At 59.5% G+C, this 23,465-nt stretch overlaps 2 protein-coding genes across 2 annotated transcripts in view; both read right to left on the bottom strand.

The window, feature by feature from the left end:
* Positions 1 to 4,831: 4,831 nt before the first annotated feature.
* Positions 4,832 to 7,426, bottom strand: LOC119098123 (Fanconi anemia group D2 protein homolog). The gene is made up of 4 exons (XM_037221052.1): positions 7,403 to 7,426; positions 6,832 to 6,981; positions 6,424 to 6,591; positions 4,832 to 5,327 (listed from the first exon to the last, which is right to left on the bottom strand). The coding sequence occupies exons 1-4, from the start codon at positions 7,424 to 7,426 to the stop codon at positions 5,157 to 5,159; spliced, it is 513 nt and encodes a 170-aa protein (XP_037076947.1). The 3' UTR covers positions 4,832 to 5,156.
* Positions 7,427 to 8,637: 1,211 nt separating this feature from the next.
* The window catches only part of LOC119098122 (Fanconi anemia group D2 protein), a gene marked incomplete at its 5' end in the record, with an annotated part of 18,098 nt that continues 3,270 nt past the window's right edge, over positions 8,638 to 23,465 (bottom strand). Inside the window, 14 exon segments of the mRNA XM_037221050.1 lie at positions 8,638 to 8,641; positions 9,190 to 9,223; positions 9,469 to 9,628; positions 10,350 to 10,462; positions 11,683 to 11,903; positions 13,125 to 13,172; positions 13,647 to 13,784; positions 14,671 to 14,744; positions 16,084 to 16,183; positions 17,385 to 17,533; positions 18,178 to 18,343; positions 19,555 to 19,652; positions 20,257 to 20,436; positions 21,660 to 21,824. Coding sequence (XP_037076945.1) covers positions 8,638 to 8,641; positions 9,190 to 9,223; positions 9,469 to 9,628; positions 10,350 to 10,462; positions 11,683 to 11,903; positions 13,125 to 13,172; positions 13,647 to 13,784; positions 14,671 to 14,744; positions 16,084 to 16,183; positions 17,385 to 17,533; positions 18,178 to 18,343; positions 19,555 to 19,652; positions 20,257 to 20,436; positions 21,660 to 21,824 — 1,650 coding nt within the window.

Genomic DNA, 23,465 nt, shown 5'->3' with positions numbered 1-23,465 from the left:
GTGTTGACCCACCTGTAAAGGGTTAACAAGCTCGCTCGTTAACACGTCTGCTTAGGCGCTCGCCATTTACGCACGAGTGGGACGACCGACGGCCGGTGGCAGTGGTCTCACTTGAGGCCAGTGACATATGCGGGTAAGAAAAACGTGCCGAGCACCGCGGCTCCGCAGGCTTTCGCGACCAAAGTCTGCCGTCAAATACGAATTTCATGATTGGATGGAAAGATTGACAACCAGCCAACAAACACCATGGCATGGGCGTTGGTCTGCAACATCCGTCCATTTACATGTTTCGACTAAATCACTGAGCAGAATCCAACTGCTAACCGCTATTGGGTCCAGATATTGTCGAGCGGTAGCGAAACACCGAGTTGGACTTGATTTAAATTTATATATGAGATCGCGGGTCGAAAGCCGACTCGACCGGGTCACACCCGGCTGCTCGGCACCTCAGTCAGAGCCTGAGCAGCCAAAACGAGCGACGCCCCTAGAGGGGTCGTCTTCGGGAGCTCGGCGCTGGCCGAAATGGACGTCGCTCTGCCCTTGCTGCAAAGTGGCATAGCTCCCCAGCGCGTAGCGGCGCCTGTAGTTCGTGTGCGCAACGACTTGTAGGAGGCCAGGCCTAACGGGTGGGCACGAAAGTGGCTGAATAGCAGCACCGACTGCAGAAGAGTGCAACATTGCCTAACGACGTGTGTAAAGAAGTCACCATAATTGGCTGCGGGAGGACATAGAGTCTACCGTCTCTCTCCAAAGGTTTTTGGCCATTTGGCCGGTCGACAACGCCGTTCTATCTGCAGGAAATAATTACGCAAAGCTGGTATCAGTTGGACGTGCTTACAGACTATCTACAGCGGTGTGGTACGACTTACCGATCTGCAGGTTGATGATTGGGAATGTGACGATCAACACAGCCGCCTTGTACAGCACGGCGGTGCTGACGAACAGCAGCAGGTAGACCCAGTTGTCATTCATCAGCGCGTCGTGCCGAGGCCGCATTTGGCCCAGCACATACTGCACGGCCGAGAGGTGCAGCAGCAGCTCGGCCGTGTGACAGTGGTTGGCGACGTCCGCAGCCTCCGTCGCCGCCGCCACCGCCGCCGGCAGCGGCTCAGAGTCGTCCTTCTGTCAGAGCGAACGACGACGGGCGTCACACGGCGGCGACGGGACAAAATCTGCTTTGGACACCGCGTCCGGCGGAGAGACGCCAGCAAAGACATTGTGACCTGACCCAGCCCCACTCACGACACAGGCCAGTCATCGAGCCGGTCACCGGGGCGGAGCCTCGGGACTCTTACAGACACGAGACATCCCTGGCAAACCCGCACCGTGGACCAATCACAGCTCTGCTTGCGGAGACGGCAAGAGTTTTGTTCGGGCTTGGGCGGCGGTGCTCCGATTTGGCGAGGAGCGGTAGACTCGGGAATATCATTTCGGTATTTGAGGTGGCAATTGTGGAGTAACTAGACGAAAGGAATGGGGTACAGTCATTTTAAAGCTTCCTCTCTGCATGGGCCACTCTTCCACCGACGACTATTCACGCTGTCACCCATTTCTCCTGCATGCATCTCATGGGCATAAATATGTTGAGTGCGATAATTCTGTACTCTTTCAATTATGCTCCTTGTGCAGTTCTTAAAAGTGACTTCACTGCCACGACGCCATGTGGTGACCAGCGCTCGCTGGGCGTCGGTTATGCATCGCGTTGAGCAGCCCATGGTAAAATGACAACACGGTCCGAATGAGCGCGCAGGCACGCAGATCCTAATCTTTTACAGATACCATCGAAAGAAAATGTTTCGATTTTTAACGAGAGGACCGCCATAAATAAGCCCAAGGAAACCAAGGCAGTATCGCAGTCCTAGACGCGACCCTCACGGCAAGACCTCACACACCGTCAACGGTCACGCGGCTAAAACCACGGCAGCCGTATGGGTGTGGCTAATGCGATGAACAATGACCACAGAGATGAACCAGTTTCATCAGCCGAGCGGCTCGGCTGTGGAAAATGGTACAAGGTGCTAAGAAGGCAAGGCACGAGACAAGCCATGTTTCAAGAATGACATCTGCACGCATTATAACCTCGCACTCAAGCCTTGCAACTTCCCTCGCGCGTAAACTGTTGACAACACGGCAACACGGCAACAATCCTCAAACCTTAAATCCTTCCTTCGCGCCCGCCTCCTTGCCGGGCGCCTTGGCGCCGCCCTTGTCGGAAGTCATGCCGACCACGCACCGCCGCCTTCGGGTCCCGGCACGCAGTGTCGCCCAGCTGGCGGCGGTCACCTCTCGATGACCTCACCTCACGTGACACCGCCGCGGGCAGGGCAGCGGCCAAGGTGACCCCGGCGACCCGTGGCCGGCGCCAGCGCTCCGCCAATCAGAGGCTCCGGCTGCGAGCCCCTTGTCAGTGATATTTTGAGTCGTACCTGACGCGTGCGGTTTGTGGGTTTTTTCGCTGTTCCCAAACTATTGTGACACACTTGCTGTGACGTTATCGGGCGCAGCTTGTGGACGGCGTTAAAAATCATTCTCAATCAATCATTCGTTCATTCTCGTCACGTAACCGCCGGCCCGAGCAACGTGACCTATGTGCTATTCATGCGTGCCAGACTGGCTTTTGCAATCAAGAAAACAAGCGCATCCAGCACAAGTAACACAAACCAATTAATCCATAAAACGAATGGAAATGTACCGGTTATAATGTACGGACTATACTGATCACTGGTTTCGTGTGCCTTGACGTTTGTTGAATGCTTTGTTGGGGGTCGGCGAGGAATAATTCATGAACGATTTCTACCGCAACTGTCACACGTGGCCAAAACACATGACCAAATCGATGGAAAGACTACCGTGCATGATAATCTTGCACGTGGGGGACGACTGATCTTAACATAACGCGCCGATCCGCGAAAAACATTAATAACCAGCCGGTAACTGGTTTGGTCAGAGCTCATAACTTAAGTCAACGGAATCGATGAATTTGCAAATATTTTCAGCGTTAGCTTTGAAACGAGTTTTAACGTGCAAATATTCGGGTGGATATTAACAAAAATAAGCAGGACCACACGCCAATATAATTTCCATGGTTTACTATGTCTCAGCCAAGGTTTCTAGATCACTTTCAAAAAGGGTGACCTGTTCCAGATCAGTTTCGAAAAGGGTGACATGTTCCAGACCAGTTTCGAAAAGGGTGACATGTTCCAGATTAATTTCGAAAAGGGTGACATCGGTCGCCTTCCGGTCGATTTCTAGCATACTTAGCCATAGTTCGGGTGGTTTTGAGACGTTTTAATGAGTTGTAAGCGGGTATATCCGCCTACACCATGTGTCTAGTGTCGCCTTTTCATAAGCCCCTAGCAGCTGTGATCTGACAACGGCCTTAAAAACGCAGCAACCGGTGGATTGACCTTGCAAGTGTCAGAGCGTGCCGCCGTCCACAAACATCGACCCATACTGTTGCTAATGATGTTGTTCACCTCCTCCCCCGTCAGATTTTGTTCGTCTGATTTCTTTCCAGCGCTGAGTGGGCGATATGTGGACGCAATTTCGACCCATTTTCTTCGGTTTTTTCAGAAGTTAAAAAAGGGCAGCCTGGGGATGAAGATGCAGCCTGACCTATGCACAAAATCCATTTCACTCGGATTTTGACGGTTCCATTATGAGATTTTCAAATCTATGCCACAGGTGAAAAAACTTGCATTATTTTTTTTCGAATATCTGCCCCCGTAGCCCAGTCGGCTCGAGCACCTGCCTCCAACGTGGCTGGGTTGGTTGGTCCTATTCGCTTCGACGCACCCTATTGGCTCCTCACTGGGATGGCCCGCGGCCAGTGACAGCAGCCACTCGCGGTCAGGTGAGGCCAAGGGACGGGGCTGAATGTGCCGAGCATTGCGGCATGTCATACTTTCGACGCACAATTCTGCCGTATAACTGAAATTACACGATCGAATAGTGGTGCTGGAATTCGCACGAGCGCTGCTTAGCGTGAGCGTTGGTTCCAGAAACCCATCCAGTTGAAATGATTGGACTTAGTTATGAAACAGGAAATGTACCACTTTCAAAAGACGTTTAGAGAATCAATGCATTACAGGCCCTCTCACCGAAATTCTTTTCTCTCTACGCGCTTTTCTCTCATCTAAATTCTCAACTTCCCATTGGCGTTTGCGTTGGTTCTATTCAGTTCAACTTCCACGAGCAGGGCCCCGACAGGAAGCGGTTTAGGTGTCTGTGTAAACCCCTGCACGCGCCGGGACCCGAACCCGGACCCTGAAACGCATTGCAGCTGAATCATCCGCCGGGAAAAGCGTGCCGGGGCACCCTTGGCTTCATCGCGTTCCAGGTCCCAGGCGAATTTCAGGCGGCTAGATCCATCGGAGACCACACCAGCCAATAGATCCACTGGGGAGAGGCGTGTCAAACGCCGGCTGGCAGTTTGCTCGCGACCGACCGCTGCCACTATACCTAGGCTTAGAAAGTCAGCCTAGAAAGTCGCCACCGGACATGAGAAAGATAGGCGCAGGGCTCGATTCAGGAAAGCATGAATACATCTACGCGATGGCCGTAAAAGCCGACCATCTCCCCCACTTCGGGCTTCTGTTATCTCTGGCTAATAGTGTTCTTCTTTATAACAAACGTGAGGCGTATTGTCTTCAATCGAACGGGACGTGATGATAACTAAAAATAACACCATGCGTGAGCGTGATCCCGAGCGAGGCTGTTAGACAGCAGAGATGACCGGTGGCCAGAGCGAGCCGACTGGAGGGCCAAACAGCGCGCCAACTTCCGAGACTCAATCAAACACGCGCGTTTGGTATTTGTTGTGCATTGTCTATTCGGAAAAGCAAGACCAGACGGAACGACATCAACGACTGCCAAACCATCGTGCACAGCGTTTGCGCAAGGCTCAACCACTTCACTCTGATCTCACCTCGCATGGATCACTGCGTAACTCTCAACGAACAGCCCGAGCCAACGAGCGCACACACACACACACACACAAGACGAGTGACATGAAGGCGCGGTAGGTTCGGCGCGCGTCTGCATCAAAGCCCCGCCACTCCACGCGTGACGTCACCACGCGACCACCCCTCCCCCGGGGCCGTCCCCGCACGTACACTGGTCCGAGTCCCCCGTCAGCAGGTGGCGTGCGAGGGTGCTCAGTAGGCGTCGCTGATCTCGGAGTCCTGCTGATCGGCTGCCGGGGCGGGACGGTCGGGCGAGCCGGAGCGCTCGTCCTCGGCGTCCAGGTCCACGTCCGACTCGTCGGCGGCGCCCTCCTCCTCCTGCTCTTCCTCGTCGTCGCCGGACTCGGCGACCGTCCGCTGCGACTGCCGACAGTGTGCGCCCGTCAGGGGGCGACCGAGCGCGCGCCGCCGCCGGTCGCTGGGCCGCCGTCAGCGGCGCGGCCAGGCCGACCGACGGTGGCCGCGCCACCGGCCGTCGCCGACGGACACCGGTCCGCCGACGACAGCGCACACCGACGACGGCGGTCGGGATTCCCAACGCGCACGCACGCACGCACGCATACGCACGCACGTGTACACACACACTTGGCTTCGTGTCCATGCAGTAAGCTCTCTTTTGGGGACTGTCCACACAATGAGCTGTCTCTTTCGAAGACTTGCACATCCAAACGTCATCCGAGGAAACAATTCATCAGGGGCTACACAAGGTTCAGCCAGGGGTCAGGGGTAGGGGGAGGGGGAGGTGGGGCCACAACAGGTTTAAGCGGGGCCATGTCTTGGACTCCCTTGGTGACGCTCTTGTGCCCAGCTACGCTAGATTTGGGTAAACAGCCTAAAGAAAGCGAGCCAACAAGTCCCCCGCCCATCGGCAGCCCCCAGCGACCACACGGCAACCGCGCGCGAGTGCGAGCTCCTACACAGCGGCCGCTCCGGCACGGTCGGCGCCCGAGCAGCGCTGCCCGCGCTTGGAGGCTGCGGCTCCGGCCCGCTGCCGCTGCCGCTGCCGCTGCCGCTGGCTCGCCCTGTACCACGAGGTCAGCGCAGGCTGCGCGGGGCGCCTATGGCTCCGGCCCCCTACCGCTGCCGCTGGCTCGCCCTGAACCACGAGGTCAGCGCAGGCCGCGTGGGGCGCCCGCGGCCCCGACCCGCTACTGCTGCCGCTGGCTCGCCCTGTACCATGGGGTCAGTGTAGCCGCCGCCGGACGCCGTCAGAGCTGTCAGCCTCCCCGGACAAACGGCGACGTTACGGTACAACGGCTGTCTCTCGCATGTGTTTCAGCTGAGCGAGAGACAGCAGTCAGTGGGACACACCGACTGCTGTCCCATATAGTCACCATTGCTACTGCAGCCCTTAGAGGGTGATCGACGATCATCGGGATCAAGACGATTCGAGCGCCGTAGCGCCCCCCCCCCCCCCCGCCCTCCTCCTCACATGGGGTGCAGCCCGCTACACACGCACCTGAGAGAGGATCTCCTCGCCGTGCAGGTCGCGGTTCTTCAGGTTGCCCATCCAGAAGGCGTCCGTGCAGCCGTTCAACGCCAACATGGCTTTGACACGGAACACGAACGACTCGAGGCCCTTCTTCAGGAACGGCACGTGGTTCATCAGCGACGCGTCCTTGATTCCCTGGCGCGGCGAGCCACCGGAGAGTCAGCGGCCACATAACGCCACGATCCGATCGACAGAGGGGATCACACGGTGATGTGGGGAACCATAGGCAGCTACCTGTCACATCAGGCGACGACCACGCCGCCACGCAGGTTAGGGGAACGTTGGACGCCCGGCTCCTATAACCAGACCCCAACGATCCACCGCCAGCATGAGCCCGCAGAGCGCCGTGACGGACGGACGTCCCAAAACAGCTACCTTGGAGTGGTTGCACACGTGGTGCAGGTAACGGGCGCTCAGCTGGAAGTTCTTGAGAATCGTCAGCACTTCGTCCTTCTGCTGCTTCAACATCAGCTCCAGCATGGGGATGGCGTGACGCACAAACAGGTCCACTAGCCGGCGGGAGTGCTGCGGAGATGGGGGGGGTGGCGCGAGATAGGCGGCAGTCGCAGCAGACAGTAGCGGCAGCAGCCCCGGGAAAATCGCCAGGGAACGCTTCACATAGAAAACGATGATTTACAGTCACCTGAGGGCCGATCAATCCTGAAAACGTTCCATTTTCTCAATAATTCAGCCCAAATAGCAGCAGGTGGGTGAGCATCTAACGTGGTTACTGACGCAGGCGGCGGTTTCTTGCAGGACTCGTCATGTGCCGACCAAACAAGGTGCTCAGAAAACATACTCGTCGGGCAAACCAGCACGAGGACCATACTTCGTTTGCTTGGCCGAACATCAGCAGCGCCAACGGAACTCGAATAGCCTTTCCACGTTTGCAATAGGGTCATCAACTGCAAAAGCAGAGGCGCTTAGCTATTTGACAGCACCTCACGCAGGCCTGCACGCTCGCCGGCATCACCGCCGCATGAGCGATACGGTCCAGTCCAGCTTGCTCACCTTCAAGCAAACCCCGACGGCGCTCCGGCTGCTGAACACCTTGAGGCAGCCGACCAGCTGGTTGAAGACGCGCAGGGCGGCCGCCCAGAGGTCGAGCCGCTGCTGCTCGGGCCGGCCGGCGGAGACCGCCACCCGCATGGCCTCCACCAGCGACACGAACATGTCGCGGTAGTAGTGGCCGAACGTCGCCCTGCGGCAGCCAGACGCCGCTCAGACGGGCTGGGGGCCTCCGACAACCGCACCGGAGGAGGCGCCGGCGCGCGCAGGCGCAGCAGACTGGCACAGGCATGCAGGGGGGGCACCGCGAACTGGAGCGAGCAGACGCGGCACAGACACATCAGACGGGACGCTGACGAGCACAGACAGACGGGCGCCGACAGCGGACAGGCCACGCACTGACACAGGGGGGGGGGGGGGGGGGCGGGCTTGACTGGTGTGGGCAGGCGGGGCACTGCCCCAGGCAAATGGGGCAGCAGACAGGGCACTTTCGCTGGCACACGTTGCGCCAGCCACATTTGGCACAACTAGACGGGGCGCCGGCGCCGGCAGACGGGGCAAGGGCACGAACACGCGGACACTCACATAAGCAGGCGGAACACAGGCTGTCGGCCAGAGCAGCAATGAGTCAAGTGAATACGGACACAGGTCACAGGCCGGTGCGGCTGACAGAAGCGAGCCGGCAGAGAGTCTGGAGCGGCAGACGTTCAGATCAGGAGCACGCAGACATGGGAGCACAGACCGGCAGAGGCTAGACGATGCCCCAGACGGGCCGCTGACGGTAACATTGCACAAGCCGCTGTCTGTGTTAAACAAACCGGCCGCGACTGTCGATAACGCCACCCTGCACCAGCCACCTCGGAGACACAGTTGCGGCCGGCGCAAGTGAGAGGGCCCGCCTCTGTGGCGCGGCTGCCGGCGGCCGGGGTGACCGCGCCGCGCGCCACTGACTTGGTGAGCGTCGGATACGTCTCGGAGGCTGGCTCGCGTCCGGCTGACTCCAGCAGCTCGGGCAGCGCCGTCCGCGCCAGCCGGTCCAACCGCTCCAGCGCCGAGCCGCGGCCGGCCAGCAGCAGGCGCAGCAGCGCGTCCACCCGCGCCCCGTAGCCGGCGCCCGCCTCGCGCGCGCCAGAGCTGGCGTACCACTCGCGCTTCAGCAGCGACTCGACGCAGTCAGCTGTCGGCGGGGCGCGGGCCGCCGGGGGTCAGCTGGCACGGCGCTCGGGAGTAATGGACGGCGTCGGCTCGGCAGCCGGATCCGGCACGACGCGGAACGCCAGCTCACATGACAGATCAGGCGGGAGGTCAAAAACGGGCCTACACGAACAGCTGACCATTACTATCAAAGGGAAGTCAGGTAGGCGTTACAGTAAAATACTTGTTAAACCTACATACGGCATGACGTTGTAAACATACAATGGCGTTCGCAGACCAAACGGCGATACGTCCCATGTTGTCGGCGACGCCTAGGCCAGCAGGTTTTCTCTCCCGCGCCCTCTTGACGCGCCCGAAACAGCGCAGCGTAGCGCCGTCCCCGGTGCAGCCGCCGTCTCACCCAGTGTCTTCTGCAGAGCGGGGTCACCATCCAGCGTCGCCAGCGCCGCCAGCGTCCGCGATAGGTTCGCCGCACACTCGATCCGCGGCAAAAACGCCGCGTGCTGCTCAAAGAGCGCGAAGGCGCGGCCGGCGGCGGAGCCCTGCTGGCTGGTGGTCAGCTGGCTGCGCCCTCCGTCGCTGAGGCGCAGGTTCGCCACGGCGTCTGCGGCGGGAGAGACGCCGGTCACGGCTGGCGCCCGAGCGAACCCACGGCCAGCGCTCGCGGCCTCAATCGCCATCGCCATGAGTCACGGTCGACGCCGGCGCGGCGGACAGCGCAGACATCGTACTAAACCCAGCCACGTCCCTCGACCATCAGTGCAGCCGCCGCCCTGCCGGCAGCCCGGCGAGCGCTGGGAGCTTGGACCGCGGCGGCGTTCGACGTGGTCGCCGCCGCCGGCCACTGACCGTGCGCCAGCTGCTGGTTGTCGGGCTCGGCCAAGCCCGGCCAGGAGAGAAGCAGCGCCACGATCCGGTACACGGCCGACAGGCAGCCGGCCAGCCGGCTCGGCTCCTCGCCGAACATGCCCGGCCCGTCCAGCACGCCGTCGTTGTCCGCTATCTGCGACTGCGAGGACGCGGCGTGAGCGAGCGGCGGCGGCGGCAGGTAAGAGAACACGCGTCGGGGACGGGCCAATGAGTAGGCTCGTCTTCCACTTAAGGGTTCGTATTTGCAAAAGGGAGTCAGTTACCACGAGCAGTCATGCCATGGCACCACGCGACATGACAGAGCGACCGGTATGACTCTGCGAGTACGCTGAATGCGATCATAATCTCGCGGTTTGGACCAATGTCCAGGCGGCAAACCACACTCATCGACGACGTTGTTCGGAGATCCAACCGAGCAAACGATTCCTGCAACTCCATTTAGCAAGTCTGCGTTCCTAAACTAAGCGATCATGGTTCCAGAGTTTGCTATCTGGTACTCAAGGAGCATGAAATCCACTAGCGTGTCTAGCCACAGCTCCGCGAGAGCCAAGTTCGAACAATCCAACATACTGAGGGACCAATAGTCAGTGCCACCTCGACATAACACTCCGCGTCAAAAGAACGCTAAGCGGAGACCATTTCGTCTACTGGCCGCACGACAGTCTGCTTTTACGATGTTGAAAGAAACCGACTCCAGCTACTATCCTAGCTACCAAGATCGAAATGTAATGCAAACACAGGACAACGTGACCACTACGTAGTCCTGTTCATCGTCAGGCAGGACCAAGCGCTCGCCGGCCACCACGTTAGCCTGGCGCCGCCATCTCTGCCAGTATCCCGGAATACACTCGGCTGCCTACCCTGAACATGCCGACGATGGTGTCGGCGATGAGGCTGAGCGGCTTGAGCAGCGTCACCGCCTGGCGGGCCACGCTGGCCTCCGGCAGCAGGTCCAGGTGGGCGAAGCCGAGGCCTCGGCCAGCGGCGGCCGCATGCATGGCCGCCAGGCCGCCGGCCGGCGCCGCAGACAGCCGCCGCTCCAGCTTCAGCGTCAGGTCGTCCAGCAACAACTGCAGCTCGCTCGGCCGAATACAGAACTGCCGGCGACGCCACTGGTGACGCGCGCTGAACGGCGGAGAGGTGACACACAGCAAGTGGTGTGACACAGCAAGCGGTATGACACAGCCAGCGGTGTGACACAGCCAGTGGTGTGACACAGCCAGCAGTGTGACACAGCCAGCGGTGTGACACAGCCAACAGTGTGAGACACGATGTAACACAGACGGCGGAGAGGTGACACAGCCAGCGGTGTGAGACACGATGCAACACGGACGACGTAGAGGTGACACAGCCAGCGGTGTGAGACACACGGTAACACAGACGGCGGCGAGGTGACATATCTGGATGTGTGACATAACTGGTAACGCAGGTGACGGAGAGGTGACACAGCCGGTAACACAGGCAAAAACGCTTCTGCTGACACGGGCTGCGCCTCCGACGCACCAGCGTAGCAGGGAGGAAGGAATAAGTCGACACATAGACGAATGGAAACAAGCAATGGTGGGTATGTGACAAACCAGCATAATAAGTTGTGGGCACATAGTCTTTGCACATTGGTCACTTTTCGTACTTTACGACGCACCTTGACTTGAATGCATTACTACCTTTAAAGTTGCAAGCCCATTAAGATTTGACGCATAGATGACACCATATCCTCTCAAACTGGCTGGTGATGCCAGTTGGCGTTCACACAAGCCCCGGCCAGTGGTGGCCACCCGTTGTGTGCCGCGCCTCGGCCGGTGGTGGCCAGCCGTTGTGTGCCGCGCCCCGGCCGGTGGTGGCCAGCCGTTGAGTGCCGCGCCCCGGCCGGTGGTGGCCAGCCGTTGTGTGCCGCGCCTCGGCCGGTGGTGGCCAGCCGTTGTGTGCCGCGCCCCGGCCGGTGGTGGCCAGCCGTTGTGTGCCGCGCCTCGGCCGGTGGTGGCCAGCCGTTGTGTGCCGCGCCCCGGCCGGTGGTGGCCAGCCGTTACGTGCCGCGCCTCGGCCGGTGGTGGCCAGCCGTTGTGTGCCGCGCCCCGGCCGGTCGGTGGTGGCCAGCCGTTGTGTGCCGCGCCTCGGCCGGTGGTGGCCAGCCGTTGTGTGCCGCGCCTCGGCCGGTGGTGGCCAGTCGTGTGCCGCGCCTCGGCCGGCGCGCACAGCAGCCGCTCACCTCCTCGCTGGTGTTGTCTGTGAGCGAGAGCCTTCTGTAGAGCAGCTTGTACACGTCCATGTCGAGCTCGCGCAGGAACGGCCTGTAGCCGCTCAGCTGCGGGCCGGGCTCCTCTGGCGCCGGCGGCCGCTCCTCGGCTGTCGGCTTCTCCAGCTGGGTCAGCCCGCTCTGGTTTAGCGTGCCGTTCGGCGACTTGGCCTTCCCCTTCCTGCGATGCCGCAAACGGCGGTGGTCAATGCCCGCTATGTCCGCGACAGCAAGGACAGCGCTCAGAATGTTCATACGAATGGCACTGGCAATCTTGGGTTTTGTGTACATCCGTTATTTAGTGACAACACTCATTTGAAACGTCTAGCGGAAGCAATGCATTTGATATCAAAAATATAACCAAAATTACAATTCATCATCTCAGCCTTAACCAAAGATTGCCCGGTCGTTATGGAAAGATAACATGGAAGATCCGCCAGGTTCCACAAGGGCACAAAACGCCATCTACACACTTCAGCAGACTTCTGCAGCCTGAAGCCGATGGCCACAGAGGTAGCTGAGTTAATCAAAAGTCTCGGACCTTTTGGGTGCAGGCTTGTGCTTCTTGGCGGCGACGCTGGGCGGCGCTGGTGGCGTGTCGGCGTCAAAGATGGCCGGCGGCGGCACGAAGCCGGGCACGAGCGGCAGGCAGCGGCTGATCTGCGCCTCCAGCTGCAGCATCACGCGCAGGCGCAGCACGCACTGCCCGACACACGGCCCAGATGGAGCGTGGTGCGAAGCCCGAGCGCGTCCGTCACGCCGGCCCCGTGCCCGGCGGCCGCGAGGAGACGCGCTGGCCCCACTTGGGATCATCCCCGACCAGCGCTACTCCATCCCGCAAATACGCAACGCGACAGAACGGCACGTGGGAAGACGCGGGAGGTTCTAGTACGGCAAGCTGTCGACGGTAGCTGACCAATGGCATATCGGAAGACATACATTGACAGTGTGCTCGCCTAGCCCCCGCCCTCCCCCGGCGTTGTCGCGTACGAGATTAGGTCAAAAGGAAAGCTATAAATCGGATAAAGAAGGTAAAACATTTGGATATACAAGACAAATAATGAAAACCAGTCCGCAGCTAGCGTGAGCCCAGTCCAGAGTCTCTGCAGCTCAGATCCAGTTCAGAACAGAGCGCCGGCCAGACCCAGTTCAAACCCGCGCCGACCGCTCCGCGGTCCCACTCACCCGTCGTTTCAGCTCCTGGTCCTTCTGCGTGGAGAAGGCGTTCAGCAGCTCGCGGAAGAAGTTGAGACAGTGGAAGAGGGCGGTGAGGACGGCAGCGCGCAGCGGCGGCGCCAGCGTGGCGAAGCTGTCCAGCGCGGCGTCGGCCGGCAGCAGCACCGGGCAGCCGAGCAGCGCGTCCAGCTTCTCCATGTCGCCGCCGTCCAGCGACGCCACGCACATGCGCAGCAGGCGGAAGTGCGCGCAGAGCGTCACCAGCCGTTCGCCGCTGCCGGCGCGGCGGTGTCACACGGGGCCGAGCCGACCGGGCGGGGGCCGGGGCGCGCGCGGCTCGCCGCTCTGGTTAGTGGCGGCCGGCGACGGCGGTGGCGCCAGCGCTCGGCGGAAGGATAAGGCGCGCTTGACTTTGGCATACTTATGCAGGTGCAGGCACAGACGTGTAGACACGGATGTGCAGTTTGTATCCGCTGTACGGAAGCTGAGGCACCACAGGTGTGACGTCACCAATGCGATGCCGTCCGACAGCCACACCGTGACTAGAAGCAATTCACTCACATATACCACGCACTGATGACGAGCTCCCAAAACTTGATGGTGACAACAGGGGCCGTTCATCGCACGCTCATCCTGTAGTCCAGATGGCAGCACCGCGAACCGGTCTGTCCTCTGTGCACAGCCGCTGACGAGGTTTGGCGCCAACATGAGCTCAGTCCAGAGCCAGCTCACGCCGGGCAGCGCTTACCTCTCCAGTACAATGGGCATGATGTTGAGTGCGATCTCGCCGACCGTCGGCTCTTCGAGGCCGTGCTTGAGCGCCAGCTGCAGGGCGTCACACTGCGGCTCGCTGTCCGGCAGGTCCACCACGAACGTCTCCTGGAACCTGGCGCACGACAGTGTCCGTCACAGCAGGCGCCAGGCAGGGGCCGCGAGGGTCGACAGACGAACAGTCTTCCCACGCTGTCCGCGCTGTCTGTGCGTAGTGGCCAGGCATCAAGTACGCGTTCATTACACAGCGATCGACACAGGATCATAATTATTAAGATAGACCATCGCTGGCAGGAAGCAGCTGAACTAACCTTACTCTCCTATCCATGTAAAATACATTTTAGATAAACAAAAAGGCCCAAAGTCACAGCACGCTTCGGCCCAACATTCCTTTGCGGTTTCAGCAGGAAAGGTCGCATACCAAAATAAACTGTGACTTCTGGACTTTGTGTCATCTAAAACTACTTCTGGGTACAGGCATGACAACATGTTTTGTTCCCTGCTACTGCTTGTTGACTTTCAGATATGCAATGTAGTCCCTCAACTACAGAGCTCAGGAAACAAACTCGGCAATTTTAAGCAACCACTCGGAAATTAAACAACAAGACCATACCAAATCCTCAACGATTTGAAACACTTTGATGCATTTTGTCCAACAAAAAGCGCACGAAAACGGGTATCATGCAGCCACGGCACATAGAAGACAGCTCTCCGATACCACACATGGGCTGACGGAAACACCAGACATGAAGTGGCCGGTTAGTGCACCACATATAGTGTTTCACTGACATGCTGCACTGTCACACGTGTAAGATGAGTTGCCCTTTGCGACACCAGCTCGGTGGTGCTAGGTCGTGACAGATCTGATGCCAACCCTGACAAAAGCGGCGACCACGTGAGTCAAAACCCCCACACGAACTGTCCCCGCCAGAGACGACCACAGGGCGCGACCACGGGACAGCGGGCGCCGCCCCCAGTCCGTCGGCGGCACCGTCACCCACTCGTCCATCAGCTGGTCGCAGATCCAGTTCTCGATCTTAGCGTCGAGTCCGGCACGCCAGACCAAGCTTCCCAGCTCGTCGAGCAGGAGGCCGCGGGCGGCCGGCGCCGCCGCCACGGCCGTCTGCGCCATCTGCAGCAGCTGCACCGTCTCCCGCTGGCCGGCCGTCGTCAGCACGATCTCAGAAGACTGCCAGTGGGCGCACGGGGTCACGCCACGCCACGGAGGGTCATCTCATCCCACACGGGCTTGACGAGGTCACGGCGAATGCTGTTCTTTTCTACGCCGCCCACGTCGCTTTGCGATTTACATACAAATGAAGAGGACATCGCATAAACTTCTTCGCAATACGACCCAGAGGCCGCTGAGGCACGCACCACACAATGCCCATGATGTTCAGCACTACCAAGACCGCACAACACGCCTCCACCAATAAGAGTGCATCAATTATAGCCATACTCACCTTTGCAGGCTTATTCATATCAATAGTTGGAACAGGCAAACGCTAATGCATTACCCGCTCTAAAGATAGCCTGGTTTCACGCATACGTGAATGCTTCTACCAAACGCCATAAAGTCCAGCATGCGACGAAGCCGCAAGATACCCCTGCACCCAAGACAAGAAACTGCACACCGAAACAACTTCTCAACAAAATTTACACCACATACGTATCGCCGTGGTTTGGCTGCTGTGGCACCATGTACGACAAACCCATAACAATAAAATACAGCATGAGGGTCGAACGACTGCGAAATAGGGCACACATGCAAAATAAAACAGCCAAACAAGTGGCAATGCAGACCTTGGCCCAAGAGCCGCACTACGACGCCAGGTACACTGGAATTTACTTAAAACAAGACAGGCCAGGCATGAGCTAACGTTCTACCTAAAGCTTCGCGACGAATCTTCCTAGCTACATTATACAACAATTATCATCAAAAGCCAGATTCGAGTTGGGGAACAGTGCACAAGCAACGAAACAAACACTGCAATATAACATAATCTCATTCCTCACACCCCAACACCTGGGGTCACTCATTGGAAAATGCCCAACATTAAACTAATCTACTGGGCACATTGCGATGCCTGGCGGCCTCGGCCTCAGCACCAGCGTTAGTGCAGGGGTGCCGCCTCCATTTCCAAAACTGGGTCATACAGACTGGCCAATTCGAGCCGTCAACTGTGCCCCGGCAACTGTGCAACTGTGAACAGGCGGGCCGGGAGACAAAGCCACAGCGGTCACCGGGGGACGCAGGTCACGGATGGGGACCGGGAGACAGATATAGCAACCCTCAGGAGACGTAGGTCACGGAGGAGGACCGGGAGGAGACAGACACAGCGGTCACCGGGGGACGCAGGTCACGGAGGCGGGCCGAGAGACAAGGCGGGCCGGGGAGGGAGACGTCGACTCACCTGGCTGTCCCCGCTGCTGACGGTGGTGGTACTCGTGTCGCCGCTGTTCTGCCGGCACTTGATGGCCATCAGCACACTGATCACACCCAGACGCTTATACCTGGCGACGCGGGGCGGGGGTTAGACGCTGCCGCCGGCCCGTCTCGTTACCGTCTGTAACCGCGACGTCCATACACTGAGTGACGGCATGCAGCCGACAACCTGCCACAATGCTGTATGACGTTTAAAATCAGTTAAGATCAGTTTAACATCACCACTTAAAGATACCTCATCAGGCCAAGACAGTGGGTGACACCTATTGAGCATAACCAACATTGTTTAGCAGCTGAAGAAAACCATCTTTCAACGATTAATCTGTGTCCATTTGATAATGATGATGATGATTTGGGGTTTTAGGGCACATCGTGTCTATTTGACAAAAACTGACACGGCACAGGTACACAAAATGTTTCGATTCCTTAGACATGTTGAACTCTTGCATGTTTATCAACAGACAAGGCATCCCGATAAAACTGCAATGTTGAAGACGAAGAACGACCTAATGTCACGTTCGCCACTCTGCCTTTAAAACAAGCGATGCGCGCGATTTCTGTTTCGCCTTGCCTCGTTCCGTTACGAGGCTAGTTACCACAATCAAAATCCGGCTGGCGAACGCACCACGGCAGCCTAAAAGTCCCTTCTCAAATCGATTCGTTCTGAATGAGTTCCAAGGACAGTTGACAATTCGGAGCACTCCTCGAGCAAAGCTAGCCAAGTGTGACCTGAAACCCCACCGTTTTGCCAGACAGGACGGAAAAGGATCATGGGCGCCGTACAATGCCGCCGCAAGGCCGTCCCAGACCAACCTGAACCCTCGTTGGCCGGCTGCCAGCTGACCTTTCCATGCCGAGCGCGTTAAAAGATGGGCACGCTCAGCGAGCATGACAGATTTCACGTCTGGCATAATTCCGGGGTGCGTTTTCAGTTCCAATCTGACGCACCCGGGACTGGACAACGGTAAGTCCATGGTATCCCCTACACACGAGATCTAATTTCGGTAGTGAATTCAGCTCCACATCCCCAGCCCCATCAGGATGCGGTTCCAGCCCTGGCTCGTGCAGTTTACGTCCTGTCTCAGTTCGGCAGCCGCGTCCCGTCTGACCTTGACTTGACCCGGTCTGGACCCGGTCTGCCTGCGACGGCAGCCGAGCGTCACCAGAGACCATTCCGACAGGAGCCCGCGCGTGCCCGTGGCCGGCCGGCCGTCGGCCGTCAGCGCCATGACCGGCGGCGCGCTCTGCCCCACCACTGACCGCTGGGACGAGCTGGCCAGCTGCTTGTGCACCAGCAGTCTAAGCTCGTCGCCGACCGAGGCGGCCTCCTGCGGCGCGCGGAACGCCAGCGTGCTCAGCACCTCCATCAGCTGGCGCGCCTCGGGCAGCGTCAGCTGGTCCAACAGGTCCAGCCAGCTCTGCCGACAGCGGCGCGTGGTCACTGCCGCACTGTCGACAGTCACCGCTCCGCAGACGGCGACGGACAAGCATGCGAGACCGGGACACTGTTGAGCGCCGCACCACAAGCGGGGTGCGTGACGCCGTGACTTGAGGTGAGGTACAATGTGAACGTAACGCGGCTGTCGGAGGCCACACACCCGTTGACAGACATACAGTGACACATGCTGGTTGGACCTGGATACTGGAAGTCGGCCCACGCACTGACTTCCCAGTCTTGGTCAGGAGAGCTGGCCGACACCTGGCCGATCTGTCTGTTTCAGCACAACTGAAGCCACCACGAAGCATAGCGCATGCATGTAATTCCAAATTCATTCAAACTGTGATTAGCTATATGGCCTCCAGTCATGGCTAATACATGAAAATGCGGCCCACATCGTAAATGTGTTCCTAAAAAGAAAACCTCAGTGGGCAAAAGCTCACACCATAACCGGATCTAGTGGCTTAATACAACATTTTAATAACGTGTGTCAATGGTCTCCCAAGGACAGCGAAATATTCAATGTTCTATTAACCCCATTTTCAAACCCTTAGAGCCCACCGTTCCCCTATCGTCAGCCATGTCGCGACACTGTCATGGCGGCGGTTGCCGGGCTGTGAGCACCTTGAGGAAGCCGGAGTACCGTGCCAGCGCGTCGGTGTTGTGTTCGGCCAGCGTCTGGAAGAGCCGCAGCGCCGCCTGGCGCGTGGCCGGCGGGTCGCTCGAGTGCGACAGCAGGCCGATCACCATCTCCTGCTGGTGGTAGCCGGAGAACGAGACGAAGCCCAGTCTGTCGGCGACGGCACAGCCCGTCACGAGCCGTCCCGCTGCCGCCAGCTGGCGGGCATGCACTTGCAACGTCTCGGACTTAACAGGGCAGTCTCAGCGTATCGGCAAGCTTAAAGTTAAGGCTAAAAAATCAAAAAGTTAACAGAGCTAGGGCCAAAAGCTAGGGCTAGGGCACTACAGAGCTAATTAGCTACGCACGAGGCACAGCATCATCGCCCATTTCAGAAAGAACTACGCAGCGTGGCTTGTCGAAACAATTCAACCTAGTTATAAATACGTGCAGTAGAAACCCCTTCCAATTCGCATACCTGCCTGCAATAATTACATACGAAACAAATGGCAGACAGATGCAGTTGGATCATCATCGCACTTATTCGGAACAACACCTAGCCAAAAATATCCCCGCATGACGTAACACGCTAATCTTAGCCACGACAACGCTGCACACACACCCGACACCTCAAATTGGAGCCCAGACGCGCCGGCGAACGAGGGACGGGACGACCCCGCCGCCACATTCCGCTCCCGTCCCACAGGCAGACCTCAGTCCGTGACCGGAGCTGAGCCGCAGACCTCGGCCTATGACCGGAGCTGAGCTGCAGACCTCGGCCCGTGACCGGAGCTGAGCTGCAGACCTCGGCCCGTGACCGGAGCGGAGCCGGCCCGTGACAGCTGAGCTGCAGACCTCGGCCCGTGACAGGAGCTGAGCCGCAGACCTCGGCCCATGACCGGAGCCGAGCTGCAGACCTCGGCCCATGACTGGAGCTGAGCTGCAGACCTCGGCCCGTGACAGCTGAGCTGCAGACCTCGGCCCGTGACCGGGGCTGAGCTACAGACCTCGGCCTGTGACCGGAGCTGAGCTGCAGACCTCGGCCCGCGACCGGGGCTGAGCTGCAGACCTCTGCCCGTGACCGGAGCGGAGCTGCAAACCTCGGTCCGTGACCGGGGTGAGCGTTCCCACCTGTCAAAGATCTGGCTCAAGCAGTCCAAAGACCCAAAGATCTGGCCTGGGGGGGGGGGGGAGAAACACCGCCCATCGGACAGCTCTGGGCCCGCGGTCGAGCCAGGCTGCCGACCTAAGGCAAACCCAGACCCAGTCGGCTGCCGACCTACGGCACGCCCAGACCCAGTCGGCTGCCGACCTACGGCAGACCCAGACCCAGTCGGCTGCCGACCTACAGCAGGCACAGACCCGGGCGACTGCCAACCCACCGGTAAATCTCAGCCCCGTAGTCGGAGAGGGACGGCTCAGAGCAGCGCAGCAGGAACGCCGCCAAGCGGCGCAGCGTGGAGATGAACTGCTTCAGCGTCTGCGGTACATCAGGGAGCACGTTGGCATCTGGGACCTCAGGTCTCACGGCATCGCACCTGAGCAGGCGGTGGTGTCACCTCGTGTAGTGTCACCTCGTACATCCCACGACACACAAGGTGTGTGCATGTGAATATATGGCACGAGTGTGCAATCACTATCGCTGCAATTTGCGAATGTTATGAGTAAAAAAGAAATGTGGCACGCGCTTGCGGCCGTTACATGCGCTTTCGTCACATTTCAGCTTCTTTCATAAAAGATGAGCGCAACGCGCGACGTCACGCTCCGTTTTTGGAGCACCAGCGGCTGCATTGTCCATATTAGCCAACAGGGGCAACGGCGCAAATACAGTTCCCTTTAATACAACGTTGCACACACGCTAAAGCGAACTAGTCCTCCACAGACAAATCGGTATCGCTCACATAGCACACGAAAGCAGCTGATCTCAGTCTTCCCCAAAAAACGAACAAATTCACAGACGAACTGCAGAATGTGGCGATGTCCAGCACCGCCGGCGGAGTGCCAAACTGGACACACTGAGCGTGCGAGCACCGGCCGGCGTCCGACTGGCCGGGCCGGCGTGCCGTCCGTGGCGGCGGGATCACCTGTGCGTGCGCGGCGAACGTGTCTCGCAGCACGGCGCGGCTGAAGTGGCCGGCGCGCACCTTCTTCCGGAGCACGGCCTCTACCAGCCGCTGGCGGGCGGGGGCAGTGTCGTGCAGCTGCAGCAGCAGCAGCACGTCCAGCGGGTGGTGCACCTCCGGCGGACAGACGGCGTCCAGCGCCTGCCGAAACAGGCCGGGCCGGCCGCAGGTCACCCACAGACGCCGTCAGCACCCGGACACCGGCACACGGCGGGGGAGGCCGCAGGTCACCCACAGACACCGTCAGTACCCAGACACCGGCACACGGCGGGGGAGGGGCCGCAGGTCACCCACAGACGCCGTCAGCACCCGGACACCGGCACACGGCGGGGGAGGCCGCAGGTCACCCACAAACGCCGTCAGCACCCGGACACCGGCACACGGCGGGGGAGGGGCTGTAGGTCACCCACAGACGCCGTCAGTACCCGGACACCGGCACACGGTGGGGGAGGCCGCAGGTCACCCACAGACGCCGTCAGTACCCAGACACCGGCACACGGCGGGGGAGGGGCCGCAGGTCACCACAGACGCCGTTAGTACCATGACACTGGCACACGGGGAGGGGGGGTGGGGGGAAGGGAGGGGTGCCGCCAACGCGTAGTCCATGAGCTTCGCTCGTTTTCGCAGCATGACGCTTTGAGTGGGCTGTTTCCACCATCAACGACAACGTCGAAAATATTTTTCGAGGCAGGGCTGGCTACTTCCTCTCATCTTTGCCTCCTTCTTCTGCCTTCCAGCTGCCCCCGCTCCCACCGTGCTCCACTCCAGCTCGTGTATAATGTGTCGACCATTTACAATGTAGACCATTACATACAATGTAGACCATTTTGTCAAATGCAACCGCTACGCACAAAATAGCAAACGATTCAGTAGATACTAAGATGACCACCAGACGTGCTCAATCCGTCAAGTGACAGAGCTTGAACCACGCTGCTGCAGAAAGAAATGCTTAGATCGCACAACCGCAGAAAGAAAAACCACGAGGCAGCCGTAACTAGGTACCACTGAACCACTGAATAAGAGATAGCAGCGACAATGACCCGCACAAGCATACGCGCCGACATCTAGCCCGAAAGCAGCAACAACGGACGGCATCATATCATCGTTACCAGGGCTTCGCACGGCCAGCCGGGACGGTCTGAGCCAGCACATGACCATGTGCTCTACGATCACCTAAACCGCCAGCAGAGCGAGTGTCACGTGACCTCTTAACCGGCTTCACGGCCCCATCAGAGCATCTCTCCTTAAGCGTGCTAATGACACTCCAACAATTTCCCACATGCATTGACACCCAGAGTGGAACCCCCTCCCCCCCCCCGCCCGACGACGAGGCCGGCTGTCCTCGGCGCGGAGCGCACGCCCACCTTGAGCCAGGACATGTGCTGCCGCTTGTCCACCTGGAAGGCGAACCTGACGTTCTGCAGCAGCGCCATCTCGTGGTTGGCGCTGTCGTCGGGGGCTCCGTGCCGCTGCGAGAGGAGGTCGGTCGGACGGCCCAGCCGCACCCGCCGCCGCAGGTCGGCGATCAGCTGGCAGTGCACACCGGCAAGGGTCACAGCCAGGTCAGGCCTGGTCAGGGACGGGCTGGTCCAGTCACAGCCAGGTCAGGCCTGGTCAGGGACAGGCTAGTCCGGTCACAGCTAGGTCAGGAGAAGGCTGGTCCGGCCACAATTAGGTCAGGAGAGGCCTGGTCCAATCACAGCTAGGTCAGGAGAGGGCTGGTTCGATCACAGCTAGAATAGGAGAAGCCTGGTCCTGTCATAGCTAGATTAGGAAAGGTCTGGTCCGGTCACAGCTAGGCCAGGAGCGAGCTGGTCATGCCATAGCCATATTAGGAAAGGTCTGGTCCGGTTACAGCCGGAGAATTCACAAATTCTGATCTTTTTCTGATCGGACACCGTTTATGGCAATGCAGGCTGCGATGGCAATGACCTAAGGCACGTGTAAGCCTTTCATACAACCAGAACCAACATAAGAAGCATCAACCTACAGGCTATTAACAGCACTTCCATGAACTAATATTCGACTAAAGAACGTAGCGTTAGATTCAACAGCATTGCGGCATGCTGTCATTCGGCAAATACACATCTAAGCAAACATTTCGCAAATTCCACACCTCGGCAAACTGACATTCAACTTTCCGCGTTTTCCCTTTGACACGGTGGAGAAACGGCGGAGACACGTCGACAAGAAAACATTCGCCAAAACACATTCGTCCCAAAAACATTCGGTGGTTGATCCGGACAGCCGTTCCAGCGGCGGATCTGCCGGGTCGGGCCACAGCTCCGGTTACAAGTCAGCTTATAGCCTCGTCACAGGCGGCCGGTAAGCAGTCGCTTTCCACCGAAACTTTCGGTCTCCCCCAGCCAGGCTGAGGTGAGCCTGCCCCGGTGGCGGCACAGAGCTGCGAGCGGCGTCCTCGGCGCCGACCTCCTGAGCGCGCCCCGCACCCTCGGCGCAGACCTCCTCGCTGCGCCACGCGTGCTCGGTGTCTACCCCCTCGGCTCGGCCAGCGTCCTCGGCGTCTACCTCCTCAGCACGGCCCGCGTCCTCGGCGCCTACCTAGCACGGCCCGTGTCCTCGGTGCCTACCTCCTCAGCACGGCCCGCGTCCTCGGCGCCTACCTAGCACGGCCCGTGTCCTCGGTGCCTACCTCCTCAGCACGGCCTGCGTCCTCGGCGCCTACCTAGCACGGCCCGTGTCCTCGGTGCCTACCTCCTCAGCACGGCCTGCGTCCTCGGCGCCTACCTAGCACGGCCCGTGTCCTCGGTGCCTACCTCCTCAGCACGGCCCGCGTCCTCGGCGCCTACCTAGCACGGCCCGTGTCCTCGGTGCCTACCTCCTCAGCACGGCCTGCGTCCTCGGCGCCTACCTAGCACGGCCCGTGTCCTCGGTGCCTACCTCCTCAGCACGGCCTGCGTCCTCGGCGCCCTACCTAGCACGGCCCGTGTCCTCGGTGCCTACCTCCTCAGCACGGCCTGCGTCCTCGGCGCCTACCTAGCACGGCCCGTGTCCTCGGTGCCTACCTCCTCAGCACGGCCTGCGTCCTCGGCGCCTACCTAGCACGGCCCGTTGTCCTCGGTGCCTACCTCCTCAGCACGGCCTGCGTCCTCGGCGCCTACCTAGCACGGCCCGTGTCCTCGGTGCCTACCTCCTCAGCACGGCCTGCG

This window comes from Pollicipes pollicipes, unplaced genomic scaffold (assembly GCF_011947565.3).
Source record: "Pollicipes pollicipes isolate AB1234 unplaced genomic scaffold, Ppol_2.1 Scaffold_4740;HRSCAF=5597_pilon_pilon_pilon, whole genome shotgun sequence".
NCBI lineage: Eukaryota > Metazoa > Arthropoda > Thecostraca > Pollicipedomorpha > Pollicipedidae > Pollicipes > Pollicipes pollicipes.
This window is presented reverse-complemented; position numbering and strand designations above follow the sequence as displayed.